A 14,598-nucleotide genomic window follows, 5' to 3' on the forward strand; every position below is an offset into this window, starting at 1 on the left:
AGTCCCGGATGGGCACATTTTTCTTCGGATGAATAATGCCCACACATCTTCTCGACTAAAGTCACTGCCTCCTGACCGAGACACAGGAAACGACTTCTCAAACTACACACTTTTCCTTTTCACTTTTTTCTTCTTCCAATCCAGTAAAGCACTGACTTTCCCTGGATCTACCCACGACCCCACCCCTGCCACTCAGGGCCAGCCCCAAATGCATTCTTACCTTTAATTCCTTTTCAAATAGTGGAGGGGACGACACCCACTCCTGCGTGAAGGTCAAAAAGAGCAACTTGTGGAAGTTGGTTCTCTCCTACCACGTGGGTTGAGGGAGGTTATCGGCCTTGGTGGTGGCGGTGACTTTACTGCGGAGCCGTCTCTCCTGTCTAGTGCATCCTTCACCCACGGCCCTTATGTGTTCTGACAAAGGCTAGGTGTGCTGTGTGAGCCATGTCCTCAGATCACCTGCTGTGAGGCAGGGAGGCTACTGATGGGTTCGCCCATGGTCAGTCTTCAGAAGTTCCCTTTCCTGGTTATGTGAGTCAGTAAGTGAGTTAGCCATTCAGAATATCCTAGGTCAGGTAACAAGTGTAATGTCCAAATTGGTAGTCCCAAGAATGCATTCATCTTTAATTTTCAAGTTGCTTGAGTTCTCTAAAATAGCACAGTTTTTAAAGGTGATTAAACAGTTTAAATATTTCAGAATGCCATTATGGATCTTCAATTAAAAGCCTTTCTACTCGGCTAAACCACCTTCTTAGAAAGGGACCAGTAGATATTTATTCAAAGTTGGCTTTATTATTTTCATGGATTAGCAAGACAAGAAAGTAATTTTGGAAACACAAAGAGAAAATCTATATAAATTAGTAAGATCTTAAACTATTGCAGGGAGCCGAGTTTAAATAAGTCGTCATGGAAAATGTCACAGTTTTGTGGAAACGTTTTATTTATTTAAAAGAACCATTACACATATACCTGCCTCACTCCGCCAGAGGAATGCAAGTGCACACCCAGGACCCAAGCCAGGAGCACAGTGCTCTAGAACCATCTGTAACCACTGAAGCACAGAGCCCGTGAAAAGTAGAAACGGACGATCCCGTTACCAAACAATACGTAAGAGTAAACACACACAATTCAATGCTCATGAAAAAATAGAGGATTAATCAAAATATTTTGTTCAAAACTATGAAATTCAAGTTATATGGAAACTGTATGCATAAAACACACTGTATAAACCAAAGGACTCTTCAATGGTCACTTCTAAGAACAGATTAACTTGAGTTAAAAAGTTCAACTTGCTCAACTCTTTTTCAAAGCACATCGAAACGTGACTATTGAAACAAAAATCTGACCCATCCCAGAACCCATTCTGCAGCTCCTACCACACGCACGGGATGTGTCTGAAGACGTCTGCTTACAGACCTAGGGGAGGCAGTCCAGGAAAGAGAACGGCCCGATCAAGTGAGAGCCCAAGTCTGGTCTTTAACTGTATTATTTTCCTCTCCCCTTCACTGCTCTCAGGCTGTCTTTGGAGAATAAGCAGCTTGTGGCTGCACACTCCCGCGGAGACGCGCCCAGCCACCATACAGTGTGGCCAGCACTGGTCCCCTCCATCTGACAGGAACCTATGCCTGGCCTCACTCCTACCCTTGGGCTACAGGAGTAACATTACAAGAGTGGCCAACCTGTAGCATTACTGCAAAAGGGGGAGATATTTCCAGAGAACGCTGCTTGGTGACCTTGACATCAATTAACCCATCTAAATAAAGCTTACATTAAAAGCTAGAAACCAAACTGCACACAGACAACCTTAGGAAAACAAAGGAAGTGATCCGCAACCGCCAAGTCTCCTCCTCTACCCCACATCATGGAACTCATTCCCTGTAAACACCCTAAACATCCACTTGGGTTTCCCTTCTGCTGCCAAGAACAGAGCGCACTAGCTGGAACCGGTGTGCGGGAAGCCGCGGGACAGACAGTTTTCAGTCCACTTTACCCATCGGGCTGGTCTTCCCTGGTCTCAGTCCGCACACCCGAAGTAATGGACACCTCTGGAGAAGGCTGCTGGGGGGAGCTGCCCTGGCTCCCTGCTGAGGAGGTGGGCAGGGAAGGCCCCAGACACAGTGGAGTCCTCCTCAGCTTGATCACTCGGTGGGGCGGAGACTTCTTGTCAGAGAGGAGCACCTTGGCAGGCGGTGGCTGTGTGGCTGGGTTCTCAGCACTCTGGGCGTGAGGGGAAGCAGGAGCATGCCCGGATGCCCCGGTGGCCACAGGGCACTGGGCTGCCTTTCCATAGCTGCCTCTTCGAGACCGGTTTGCTGTGGCCTGAGAGGAGATCTGGGCAGCACGGACAGGGGACACCCTCACAGAGGCAGAGTTCTTGACTTTAATTTGGGTGCTTGTGGAAGGGCCCAGAAATCTGACGGGTGTAGGACCAGCCTTACAGTTCATGCCTTCGTCCTCTTCAGCAAGGGTTAGCAGCCGCCTGGAACACAGAAGCATCCTGTTTCAGCACTTCTGCTTTGGGGAGCTCTAAAGAGCAAGTCTCCAGAGTTCACAACTGAAAGGGAACACGTTTACTAGAGACTGCTTCCGTGGCTTTACAAACTGTGGCTTACAGTCGCACGGATTTGCACCAGGGAAAGTCTGGGGTGCTGGGCAGGAACCAGACCACACACCACCCTGTTCCCAAGGGCTCTTCACTACTGCCAATGAAGCCCAATTTCATGTCTGTGGGGAGACGTCAGCCCCAGGGTCAGCACAGCCCTTACGGCCACCTTCTCCAACAAGAGCATACGGCACATCCACAACTAGAGGAGAGTCCCCTACTTTTCCACAGTTGTGGTAACTTTACTGACTGAGATCATTACTTCACTGATATGTACAACACTCGCGTGGGTGATTAATAAGCTTAGTGAAGTCAAGAGTTATTTCCGACGTGACCAATCATAGCAGCTACAGCTTTAAAAACACAACAGAATCACAGATAACCTTTTTCGGATTGGGGCCATATGACGCAGGCTTCCATGCAACGGCTGCTCCTCCAGAGTCCAGCACTCTATCAGCTCGTGAGGCACACGCCAGTAGCTTACACCTTCAAGATAAAAAGAATTAAGAGCCACGGGTGAACACTGGCCGTCCGGACTGCGCAGCAGCTGTCTGTAGCTTGTTCCTGTCAGGTGATGGATGGAGGTGCTCACAGCAGGAACTGGAGCTCGCTAGTGGCCCCAGGACTGCAGAGTGAGAGAGCTCATGTGCTGGTTGCAAACCAGGGCTCTGCGCTGCCTCCTAGTGTATGCTGGCTCTAAGGGTAGCGGCTCTGACCCTGTGTCTAAATCCCACTGTCACTTACGAATGTGACCTTGGGAAAGTTACTTGTTTCCTCGGTGAAATGCTAGTTATCACAGCATGGCTGCTGTGGTCTTAAGTTAATAGCTATGACGTCCTTAGAACAGGTTAAGAACTCTGAGAACATTCGGGGCTTTACAATCGTCGCGGTGTTGGTTAAAGGTGTAAGGGTGTTGCAATAGTGGTTACACCGCCATTTTGTCTGTCACGCTGCGCTGCTGCGACCATCACACTGCATCCGTGTGTGAACGACCCTGCAAGCCACCGCCACCGGACACGGCTCAGTGCGTGAGAACACTTGCTGCTCTTGGAGGGGACCGTAGCGAGTTCACAGCACCCACGCCAAGCAGCTCACAAACGCCTGCAACTCTAGCTCCGGGGAATATGACAACCCTTTCTGCCTTTGCAGATACCGGCACACATGTGCGAACACACACAAATAAAAATTAAAACAAGAATAATCTGAGCTGATAAATGAAGCCAAGATTTTAGCTGAATTCATTCTATTTTTTAAATTCGATATGCTCTGATTCAAAGTTTAAAAATGTGTCCTTACAAGCCTCAAAGTTCAGATGTCAAAGGTCACATACTTTACAATATCATTATATTATATCATTTTATGATCACATATTATATGACACAACCAGAACAGGTAAGTGCACTTTGACAGAAAGAGGGCGAGGGTTGGGAGGGGCTGCAGGAGAACGTGGAAAGAAAAACATGAGGTGGGGGGTCTTGTGAGACAATGAAAATGCTTTAGAACTGGACAGCCGGTGGCTGCTCAACAGGCTAGAGGCAGCAAATGCCACTGATACATACACATGTTAAACCAGATCATTCTACGTGATGTGACCTCCCTTCAATCAAAACCGCATAAAAGTTATATACACAAAATTCTTAAAGAGTGATCTTCATGAAAACTGTTTTGTAACTCTCGAGGTCCCAGAACAAGGTCGGTGTCTTTTTGTTCATCACTAAAGTTCCAGCAAACATGGTTACTTTAGTAAACTAGGCATATAAAATTGTATATATAACAGATCTATCTAATACTCAAGAACTAAATGACCCTCATTCAGGCCAACATTGGAACTATTTGGCTACTATTCCCAAACCTATATATTCTGCTACAAAAGTATTCCTAAACCTGGTCCATTAAGTTTGCCTGACTTTTCAAGTCAAATTTATGATAAAATTTGCATTAATAAAATTTACTTTTTTAAGGGACACAATTCAATGAATTCAATTGTCATTCAACTGTCACGCCTAAATGGCTCCTCATACCACTTCCTGGTGTAGGATGTGTTGCTTTCATTGGTTGAATAAAGAGACTGCCTTGGCCTTTTGATAGGGCAGAACTTAGGTGGGCGGGAAAGACAGCACTGGATGCGGGGAGGAAGAGCAGAGTCAGGCAGATGCCATGGTTCTCCTGCCAACACGAGGATGGTTAGGATCTTTCCCGGTAAGCCACAGTCACGTAGTGAACACAGATTTAATAGAAAGAGGTTAATCAAGATGTGAGAGTTAGCCAATAAGAGGCTAGATATAATTGGCCAGGCAGTAATTTAATTAATACAATTTCTGTGTGATTATTTTGCGGGCTAAGCTAGCTGGGTGGTGGGACGCAGCCCACTCCTCTTACTACAACTTCCAAGTCAGTGCATCCCTGTCTTCTCCAGAATGTCATCCAAACAAGCCACAGAATATTCACACCGCGTCTGGCTTCTTTTAATGTGCTATCTCAAGATTCACCCATACTGATACAGAGATACACACAGAGTGTGTGTGTGTGGATGACTGCTGAGTAGTGTCTCCTCGTACACACGGAGTGCCCGTGTGCATGACCACTGAGTGGTATCCCCTCGTGTACACGGAGTGTGTGTGTGCATGACTGCTGAGTACTGTCCCCTAGTGTGGATGTGTCACGCGGGCGAGTTGAAGTGACTTAACTGGTGCTCTGCGGAAGTTGACGGCTACACGGTCCAGCAGGCCGGCCTTGAGCTGGCAAGTCCCCTGCCTTCGCCTCCCAGTGCTGGGATTACAGGCTGGCATGGCAATGCTCAACCATAACCTTTCCTTTCCTACCTACAAATGATTCACATTCACTGTACATAGCCTGGAAAATCTAGAGAACTAGATACATGAAAATCAAGGGCTGGGGCACGGCTCGGCTGGTGAGTGCCTGCCTTGTGAGCACGGAGCACTTGGGTTTGACCCCCAGAACCAACCACCACCACAGGACATCAAAATCACTCCCCATCCAAAACCCGGGAATGGTAATTCAGAATGCACCTGTGCATCTTCACCCCAATACTGTCGTCTGTTTGTTTTCAAACAGAGACTAGCTGTCTAAACCAGGTTGCTCTAAAACTCACTGCATAGCCCAGGCTAGCCTTGAACACAGTGAGCCTCCTGCCTCAGCCTCCTCAGTGCTCAGCGTCCAGTCAATTCCACTCTTTGTCCACTTGTTCTCCTTTTGTTCATGTCTTTTATTCTGTGAGACACAGACATGGACAGGGCAGTGCCCACCGGGGTCAGGGACAGGGTCCAGGAGTCCGTTCTTTCCTTCCCCTCGTGGCTTCACCGTTGCCTGCTAAGCCAGACTCCTTGGCTTACACCTTATGCTCAGGTCAGGAGCACTTCTTAGAGCACTGCCAGCTATACCGCAGGTCTATGTAAACTCTGATCAAGTAGGGGCAACTAAGAGAGCCATCCTTGAAGTCACTGAGCTATACGTAGGTGATAAGATCTAGCACCTCATGTGCGGGTGTAGAGACTGGAAAGCAGACTCCTTGACATCTGTCCCCTTATGACAGCTGACACCCTGGAAGAGAGGGGCCAGAGGGAGGGAAGGGGAGGGCAGGCCACGGGCTGGAGGGAAAGACAGAGATGCCCACTTACTCTCACTTTCTGTTTGGGGATGGAGTGCACGGTGATGCAAGCCCAGCACTTGAGAGGCAGAGCAGGAGAGCCCGAGTCCCAGGCCAGCCTGAGCTACAGTGTAAGACCTTGTCTCAAAACAGAAAGTGAGAGAGAAAGAGAGAGAGAGAGAACACCCGAGTCCATGAAGCGGAAGAACGGCACTGTACCTTTTCCTTCCCAGGCGTCAAAGGCATCCATCATTTTCTTCAGCTCAGCTACTGAGTAATAGCTCCAAATGTACTGAACATTATTTCCCGCCTCTCTAGGAACATTCAAAATGTAATGAAAATCTACTATTTATGTATGGATGTGTTGTCTATTTATATCCAGCTAACATATGTTCAACAAATACTTGATAAGCAAGTTACAAAACATCTAAGCACCATGTTGTTCCTCTGTGACCCTAAGCTTCAAGTGTGCACTCATAGCTCTCATCTCAATATATTTTTAAAATACACACACACACACACACACACACACACACACACACACACACACGGTAGCTCATGTCTTTAATCCCAGCACTTAGGAGGCAGAGGCAGGCGTTCCAGGCCACCCAAGGCTATATAGTGAGAACTTGTCTCAAAAACAAACAAAAGCCAAAAAACAAAACCCACTAGCTCTAATTAGGAAAGATCCAACTGTGATGCCATTTTCCTTCCATCAGGCCAGGTGTTTGGGAGTCTGACGCAGAAACATTAGTGCCTGGAAAGGATTCAGAAACGAAAGTACTTCCTGTCATCTGAAAGCAAGCTCACATGGCTATGAGTTAGTGACGAGCATGTGACCAGCTTCACTCTCCCACAGAACATGAAGAAGACAGGAAATACGCTAAGTGACTCTCCTGGTGCAGTAGCACTACAGGGGCACAGTAAGACGACAACCTGTCAGAATTTAGCACCTCCAAGCCATAGCAGCTCAGCCCTCAAAGGGACAGACCAAGGCACAGCCTAACCTGGGTCCCCCAGTGGGCATGGACTCCAGGCTAGCGCTCTGCCCACATTGTGGCTCGGGGAGAAGTCAGTGTGTGGCTCTTCTTTTGTTCACTCTAAAGACCCAGCATGGGGGCTGAGCGACTGAGAACCACTGTCCTTGACCCTCTGAGCAGAGGCTCCGGAGGCGGCCGTTCGACCACTCAGGGCTCCGTGCCGAGTCAGGCACGGTATTTCACAGTAACGATTCCTAGATGGCCAAAATATGTCAGACTTCACCTTGTTCTTTTTCACGTTGGATCTGAACGTACCTTTTGAAGATGCTTTTGCTGTGAATCCTTCCACCCAGCTGCTTATCGATGGCATCTGTCCCATCGGCTTTTGTGGCATAGACACCGATAATCCTGCTCTCACAGCTGGCACCAGATGTGTTAAGGTAGTGGAGAACCCAGACTGTCGGTTTACTGCAGACTAGGCCGTACGAGTCACAGAAGTCTGTTAAAGCCTAAAGCAAATATGTATATAAACTGAGATTTAATTATGGAACACGAGATAAATGTGCTATATTACTTACATGTAAAGCTAAAATTTGACCTGGTCATAAAGAGAAATAAAAAGATCATCAATTCTGACTTAGTCTATAAACATAAAGGTAATGAATTAATTGGAGGTTTTTTTTCTTGGTAACAACAACAAAAACCTCCACAACTCTTCATTTAGAGAGAATACTTTTCCAAAGAGAATTTCTCTTTTATCTCTTCTTTTAACTTGCCAGCCTCACTTTTAATTTTAGTCTTCATATAGTAACTAAGTCAGCTTCCACTTTCCTCATCAGACTCCTCCTCAAACTTCTCCCTTAGCCTACGCTTTCCTTTCTATTCGCTGGCCCCACAACTGGTCCTTATTCCTACTCCAACTTCCAACTTCGGATAAACCAGATTAACTTGTCCTTCTACACGTAAGGCTGCTGTGGTGCGGCCCGGCAGGGTCTGAACTCATCCGGCATCACACACCGACGCCACTCACTCGTTTGCACAGTAAGGACCCCTGTCTGCTGAGTCCACAGACGGATCCTTCATGTCTGGGAGAGCAGGCAGCATGAGGATGACACCGGCCGCTACCTACTCAGTAATGGAGCCAGGGTCCTCAGTGGCTGGTGCTTTCATTTAATACAGCTAAATACTGATCTTTAACATTATGTGTGCACCTATGTGAACCCCAGACTACACTGTAAACTGCTCTAGGGCGAGAACTGAACTCTATTTCTTGGTGCTCCACACAGCCCCTGCACAACGCCATGCACGCCACAACATCTGAAATAAATGGGCTTGATGCTGGAATAAACACAGGCACTTTATCCTTTTTAATACGAATCAGGAGCCGAGGACTACAGAGCTGGGATTCAGAAGATGACCGCTAACCCGCTCTAATCTTCCTGCAGGGCTTTTCTTTACCCCATTCTGTAGTTTGGTAAGTAACATTATCAAGACTATCACTTGGCAATTGAAACATCAGTAGCAGAATCCATAGGCCCATGCAAATTCCTAGGGGATTCTGTGCTGCACTCCCGATAACCAACCATAGTCAGTTTGCCCTGCGCTGACACCAGACTGAAGCTCAAATCAGTGCACAGAAGCTCTCAGGGCACAACTGACCGCAGAAACAATTTTCTTATGTGCTAAAAAGCCACAAATACAATGCCTATTGAAAGAACATGATAACAAAACTTTCAAGTCATTTAAGTATCTTTAAAATGTGGTGTAAAGTAAAAACGTCTTTTAAGAAAGATTTGCTGATCTCAAAGTGAATTCAGCAAGTCTTCATTTACAAACTGCTACACTCACTAAGTCAGGTAAGAGCTTATTATCAGCAGAACAATTCTTGTAAAAACAAGTTAGCTTAGTAAATAAAATAATACCATTACACCCTCGTTAATGATAGTATTTCTCTAATTTAAAAAGAACTTCAGAAACCAAGTGTAGTGGTATGTACCTTTAGTCCCAGCACTCAGGAAGCAGAGGCAGGTGGATCTCTGTGAGCTCAAAGCCAGTGTGGTTTACAAAGCCACTTCTAGGCCAGCCAGGGCTACAGAGAGAGACTCTACTTCAAAATTAAAACAATGATTTCAGAAGACTAGTTCTAGCTAAAAGAATGAAAAGTGTTACATCTTCTGTAGGGTACATAATAAAGCTTTTTTCCCTAGAATTAATTTTGGCCTTTCAATATGAGTAGGAATAATTAAGAAGCATGTTCAAAAATGATCACAAACGGCTTCATGCTTGGTATATGTGACATCACAACTATGCAGAATAACATACTTCTTTGTGCATAATAAACATGTATTTTAAAACTTGAGAAAATGCCAAGACCTTTTTAAGTTCTATATTTGACCTTAAAGAATATGTCTCCATTTCATTGGCCAAGTGGTCAGACAGGCTGTACGGATAAGGGATGCCAAAATAATCGGCCTCTTCCTGCAGGGCGGCAAGGGTCTGCGCATCCGAGGGAAGCTGCACTTCTCCATGGAGATAATCCAGAATGTACTTAAACAGCTGTCCGTCACGGTCGATGATGCACGCCCCTGGAAGACAATCCCGAGACAGTTGGGCACCGTCAGCATCTGGACGCACCAAGTCTCAGCCATGCACATCAGCTCACACGCGTGCACAGCTGGACCAAGCAGGGAGCCCAGCATTGACTCTACGGTGGCTGCTCTGTCAACTATAGGACAGCTGCTTCTCCAGGGAAACACGTTGTCTTCCCCGAAGAACACAGAGAGAAGCTAGTGTACGGTCAGCCTCAATACTATCACCCGGAATGCCACAGGAAAGCATCAACTTCCAAAACACAGTCGTCCCCATCATTAGGTCATGGACTCACCTCTTTGTCACCGTGCAGGAGCGGCACAGACTTCAGAAACTGCTCTTTAGTCTCTCTATGAATCTCCATACAGTCCTAGTGAGCTCGGTAATTAGTGGGCTAATATGATACGTTCTAACGCAACTAAGAAAATCAAAAGGACTTTACAACAGAGCCCCACTTGGACGAATATTCACACTCATGCTCCAGACTTTGCACACTTACCGGATTCATCTGTTTTCAGAGGGAAACGCCCGCTGAACATGGATGCCAGCATGGAGTCCTTAAAGCGGCACAGCGAGTCCCGCCGGGCTGTGTAAATGCAGCCGCCCACGTTCAGACGAAGAATATCTAGCAGCTCTTCTGCTTGGGGGCCTGCCATCGCTCCCTTGGACGCCTAAAGTATTGCTGGAAGCTCTCACACACTTCCAAACTATCTCAGTCGTCCAGATGTTGGTAAAAACAAAGGACAAATATCACTGACCTTGCTGAAAATAAATGGATAAGATAAATATAGTTTAACGTAGTTTAAAAAGATTCTATTCCGTGTGATAGGAAAGATATCTGCAGTGCACTAAGCTGGGGAAATTTGCATCTGAGGATTTATAAATATCCAGCGATTATAAATCACAGTTGATAAAATAACTAAAAATTATACAAGGTAAGGCACAGTCAGGCACATGGGAAGCAAAGGCAAGACATGTTTGTGATCTCTGGCACTGGTGTATGTTTTGAACAAGGCTGAAGAAACCATCTAGACTGAAGATATCAGCGTGTAACACAGGGAACTGCAGGGCTTTACCAATTACAACCTCTGGTGCTTGGGTCAATCGACTGTCTTAATTTTCTTGTTTCCTTATATATAAAAGGGAGGCAGCAACGGTCCACAGATCTCCCGAGAAGCAGTTAAGGCCACACACACACACACACACACACACACACACAAAATGTGGTACAAACTCAAAATGCAGCAAATGACAAATTCTATACGGTGACACAAATTTCCCGTGAGGTACACGCTGAGGAACTTGAGACAAACACTGAAGATAAGGAACTGCCGGTAAACGTGATCCTGAAATTGTAGCTAATTATATAACTAGGTAACTTATCCTTTATTAACTGGGATCAGAAGTGTATTTACGCCATGGCTCCTGGTTGAGATCATGTGGCTTTTCTTGCAGAGGACCTAGGTTCAATTCCCAGCACCACATGGCTCAGGACTGTCTGTAACTCCAGTTCCAAGTGATCGGATGGATGCCCTTGTCTGGCCTCTGTGGTCACTGTGTGCACATGGCGCACGGATAGATACAGATGCAGGCAAAATACCCACATACACAAAAATAAACAGAATGTCCACAAATGAATTCTGTTTATACAGGTAGCCAGACTGCTCTAGACCTCATCCGGCTCTTACATTCTAAAACAGCCAACGCTTTGGGGACGTTCTTTTATAAGTTTCTTTATCCATTCCAAACACTGTTAACAAATGACCATGGTTCTCAACGAAATCTGAAATGGGCTGGAGACATGTACTCTCGCCATTAAGAATCTGAAGTATCTAAACGTTCACAGAAAGTCTTAAAGCGGCTGCCAAAGTCAACTATATCCATGCCAATTCCGTTTTACGAACTGATCAACTGAAATCCTTCCCCAGAGACACCAACTTCACCCAATGCCAATGAAATGGGGGGAGACCACTAGAACCCCAGGAAAGCCAACCGACGAAACGCATCACGAATCCAACAAGGTTCAGTCTCCCAAAGACCGGTTGGTTGCTGTGATATTTCATTCGTATTCTAATAAACAAAGCTTGTCTGAAGACCAGAACGCAAAACAGACACACTAGTCAGCCATACAGGCCAGGCAGTGGTGGTGCACGCCTTTAATCCCAGCGCTAGAGGAATATAAGGCGGGATGAGACAGAACTCGCTCTTTCAGTCGGAAGATTTCAAAGACGTAAGAGCTTTCTAGTAGTTGGCTGCTTTGCTTCTCTGATCTTCAGGTTGAACCCAGTATCTGTCTCTAGGTTTTTATTATTCACACTACACTTACTGATGCGACCTCTTGCTGCCTCAAAGTCCCGGAGCAGCACTCCAACCGATCATGAAACATGGAACAGGCACAGCATGGTTGCTGTCTGCAGTTAACGGCTCCCTACAATCCTATTTTCCTGTTCCTAGATAACTCTCATTTATTTCTTGCAAGGTCTTTCTGTGAAGAGTTAGAATCCTTGCACTGATAAATTTTATGGCATGGGTTTAATCTCTTCTTCTCCACTCCCTCCCGTTCCCCCTAAACTCAAGAAAGCAAGGGCAGTGTCGTTCTCCATAATCCCATTGACTGAACGCCTACTGTGTCCAAGACGAAGAGAACTAGACAGACATTACCTAATACACAGAAAAAAAAAAAAAAAAAAAAAAAAAAAAAAAACTTGATCACACAAGAATCCTTGTCCCTACTGACAGATGGGAACACTGGGCAAAGGATTCACTGGTTTGTGCAGCAGCCACACAAACTTGCCTGGGGGGTAAGCCGTGAAGGCAGAGATAACCCAGGGCAGCCGGGTGAACCTGGGGGGTGCACCCACAGTCCACCCCACCTCCAGGGCTCCCGCTTTCGGCCCTGCCCTCACTATCAGCTGCCCAAGGCCGGTCCCTGGGATGGCATTGCTCGGATGCACCCCCTGGGGCCTCCTGTGGTGCGAAGACCCTCCGCACCGAACCGTCGAGGATGCCAGCCGAAAAGGCACACGCCCCGACCACGGCAGGATTTCAGAGAGCCTGAGAGGCGGGGGATCGGCGGACCGGGGACTCCACCAGGAGGAGCACACTTCAAAGGGCTCACGGCCCTGCGCCCAGCCGGACCAAACCGGGCAAGGCGAGCGGGCGAGCTGGGGGCGAGCGGGCATCACCAGGCCCCACCGGGGTCTTCCTCGGTCCGCGCAGGCGCCGTCGCATCGGAGCGGCCGGGCCTCCCTAGGGACGCCCCCAAACGCTTCGGGGGCCCGAGCCCCGCCACCCACCCGGCGCCCGAGGCCTCCAGCCCGGCGGGCGGAGCGGAGCGGCCACCGCCTACTGACCTGCGGCCGCCCGGCCCTCGGCGCAGCCGCCCGAAGCCGCGGGGCCGGACCCGGAAGTGAGCCCTCGTCGCCCGGTCCGTGCGGCGCCCCCGTGCGGTCCAGACGCGCAGTGCGCCGGAAGGGAGGAGGGCGGAGGCCACGCCCATTGATTCGCCACGCCCCCAAATCACATGCTCCGCCCCCGGCTCCTCTGGTGGAAAAGGAAAGTTACCTCCCTCCATTCATGAATCTATAACTTGGGTGTTGTCGTTTGCATAGGGCATGGCTTGCAAAACTTTATTGCTTAATTTAGTCTGTGACAACTGTCAAAGGTGGTAGCTGGTTTCTAGAGATAATTTTTTTTTATTAGATCTTTAGAAGTTTCGTACCTCGGAATAAGATGGGAGTTTTATTCTTGTACAGGAAGGAAAACTGAGAAGGGGAGGAGCAGCCATTCATTCAACAGTCTTGCACACTTCACACTGCCTTAAATCCCTTGCAGAACTATTTAATTTCTTCTTAATAAACTCTGCAAAGGTCCTCTCCCCTTCCCCCTGCCTTGTGCTACAAACAAGGTATCTCGAGATGAATGAGACAGTCCTGTGTGCCAGGCATTCCGCCGCATCCAGGCTGAGACCCTCAAGTCTGCTTCCTTAGATCTTAAGAAAGAAGCCAAGGAGGAGGAAGGCCGCTGTCCCTTCAGCTTCGAGGCGCCTTGGGAGACAGGAAAGGTTCCTTGAAGTCGCTGTGATTTCCCACAGGGTAGGGACCGGACCCTGAGAATGGACCACTGGTCGGGACAGTTCGCAGCTCCTGGCGGAAACAGCTGGGGGTGGTGGGGGTGGAGGGGGGTTGGTTCAGAATTTCCAGACTGTTACTTCATCACAGCAGGGACCATGAGGCAGGGCCGAACAAGTTCACATCTTGGTATGAGAAGACCAAGGTCGCTCTGCTGGCTTTCCCTTTACTCCTTTATTCTACCAAGGGTCCCAACCCATGGAGTGAGACCACCACGTTCCCTACCACTTCCTCCCCCCTTGATGTGTCTGCAGAGACATCACCCATCACATCAGGAAAGGATTTCTGAAAGTATTTTAAGCATGGCTGATGGACTCTGCTGATGTGGTTTGAAAGCAAACGTAGACAACGGAAAACCGAATGAGCATCACAGCAGCCCAGCTTCATACAGAAAGCGAAATTAAAATCTCACACTGCACGGGTCGTGAAATATTCTTCTTCAAGACGCTCAAGTTTTGCTGCAGCACTAAAATATGTAATATCTATTCTTGGGTCATGGGCTGTAGAAAATCAAGATGGCTGCCTCTGTGCCATACTTTGTGGGAGACACGGACACTAACCACAGTCGTTACAGAGAGTGATAGCTACCTCGGAGCAGCAGCGTCGTGGCGATGTTGGAGAGTCCCTTACCGATACGGGGAATTTGTAATCACTACAAATGGAGACAATAAGATATTCCATGAGAAACCA

The 14,598-nt window shown here is 47.6% G+C and overlaps 1 protein-coding gene across 4 annotated transcripts; it reads right to left on the reverse strand.

Annotated features, from left to right (window-relative positions):
- Positions 1–1,036: 1,036 nt before the first annotated feature.
- Kctd18 (potassium channel tetramerization domain containing 18) lies at positions 1,037–13,258 on the reverse strand. Of its 4 annotated transcripts, none has more exons than XM_038315544.1 (7): positions 13,132–13,258; positions 10,278–10,540; positions 9,563–9,774; positions 7,505–7,698; positions 6,429–6,523; positions 2,986–3,088; positions 1,037–2,479 (listed from the first exon to the last, which is right to left on the reverse strand). In XM_038315544.1, the coding sequence occupies exons 2-7, from the start codon at positions 10,432–10,434 to the stop codon at positions 1,987–1,989; spliced, it is 1,254 nt and encodes a 417-aa protein (XP_038171472.1). In that variant the 5' UTR covers positions 10,435–10,540; positions 13,132–13,258; the 3' UTR covers positions 1,037–1,986. The 4 variants fall into 4 exon arrangements, with proteins under 4 accessions (XP_038171472.1, XP_038171476.1, XP_038171473.1 ...); XM_038315548.1 differs by having other exon boundaries at positions 10,278–10,485; positions 13,132–13,151; XM_038315545.1 differs by lacking the exon at positions 13,132–13,258 and adding an exon at positions 13,075–13,104.
- Positions 13,259–14,598: the final 1,340 nt, after the last annotated feature.

Source organism: Arvicola amphibius, chromosome 18 (genome assembly GCF_903992535.2).
Source record: "Arvicola amphibius chromosome 18, mArvAmp1.2, whole genome shotgun sequence".
Taxonomy (NCBI): Eukaryota; Metazoa; Chordata; class Mammalia; order Rodentia; family Cricetidae; genus Arvicola; species Arvicola amphibius.

What these genes read in the sequence shown, in the direction of transcription:
- Kctd18 (XM_038315544.1), bottom strand. Translation starts at nt 10,434, where the DNA reads ATGGCAGGCCCCCAAGCAGAAGAGCTGCTAGATATTCTTCGTCTGAAC. An exon ending in CAAATATAGAACTTAAAAAG is followed by an intron (nt 7,699 to 9,562) that starts GTCTTGGCATTT and finishes TATTTGCTTTAG; the next exon opens with GCTTTAACAGACTTCTGTGA. An exon ending in TGACGCCTGGGAAGGAAAAG is followed by an intron (nt 3,089 to 6,428) that starts GTACAGTGCCGT and finishes TTTATCTTGAAG; the next exon opens with GTGTAAGCTACTGGCGTGTG.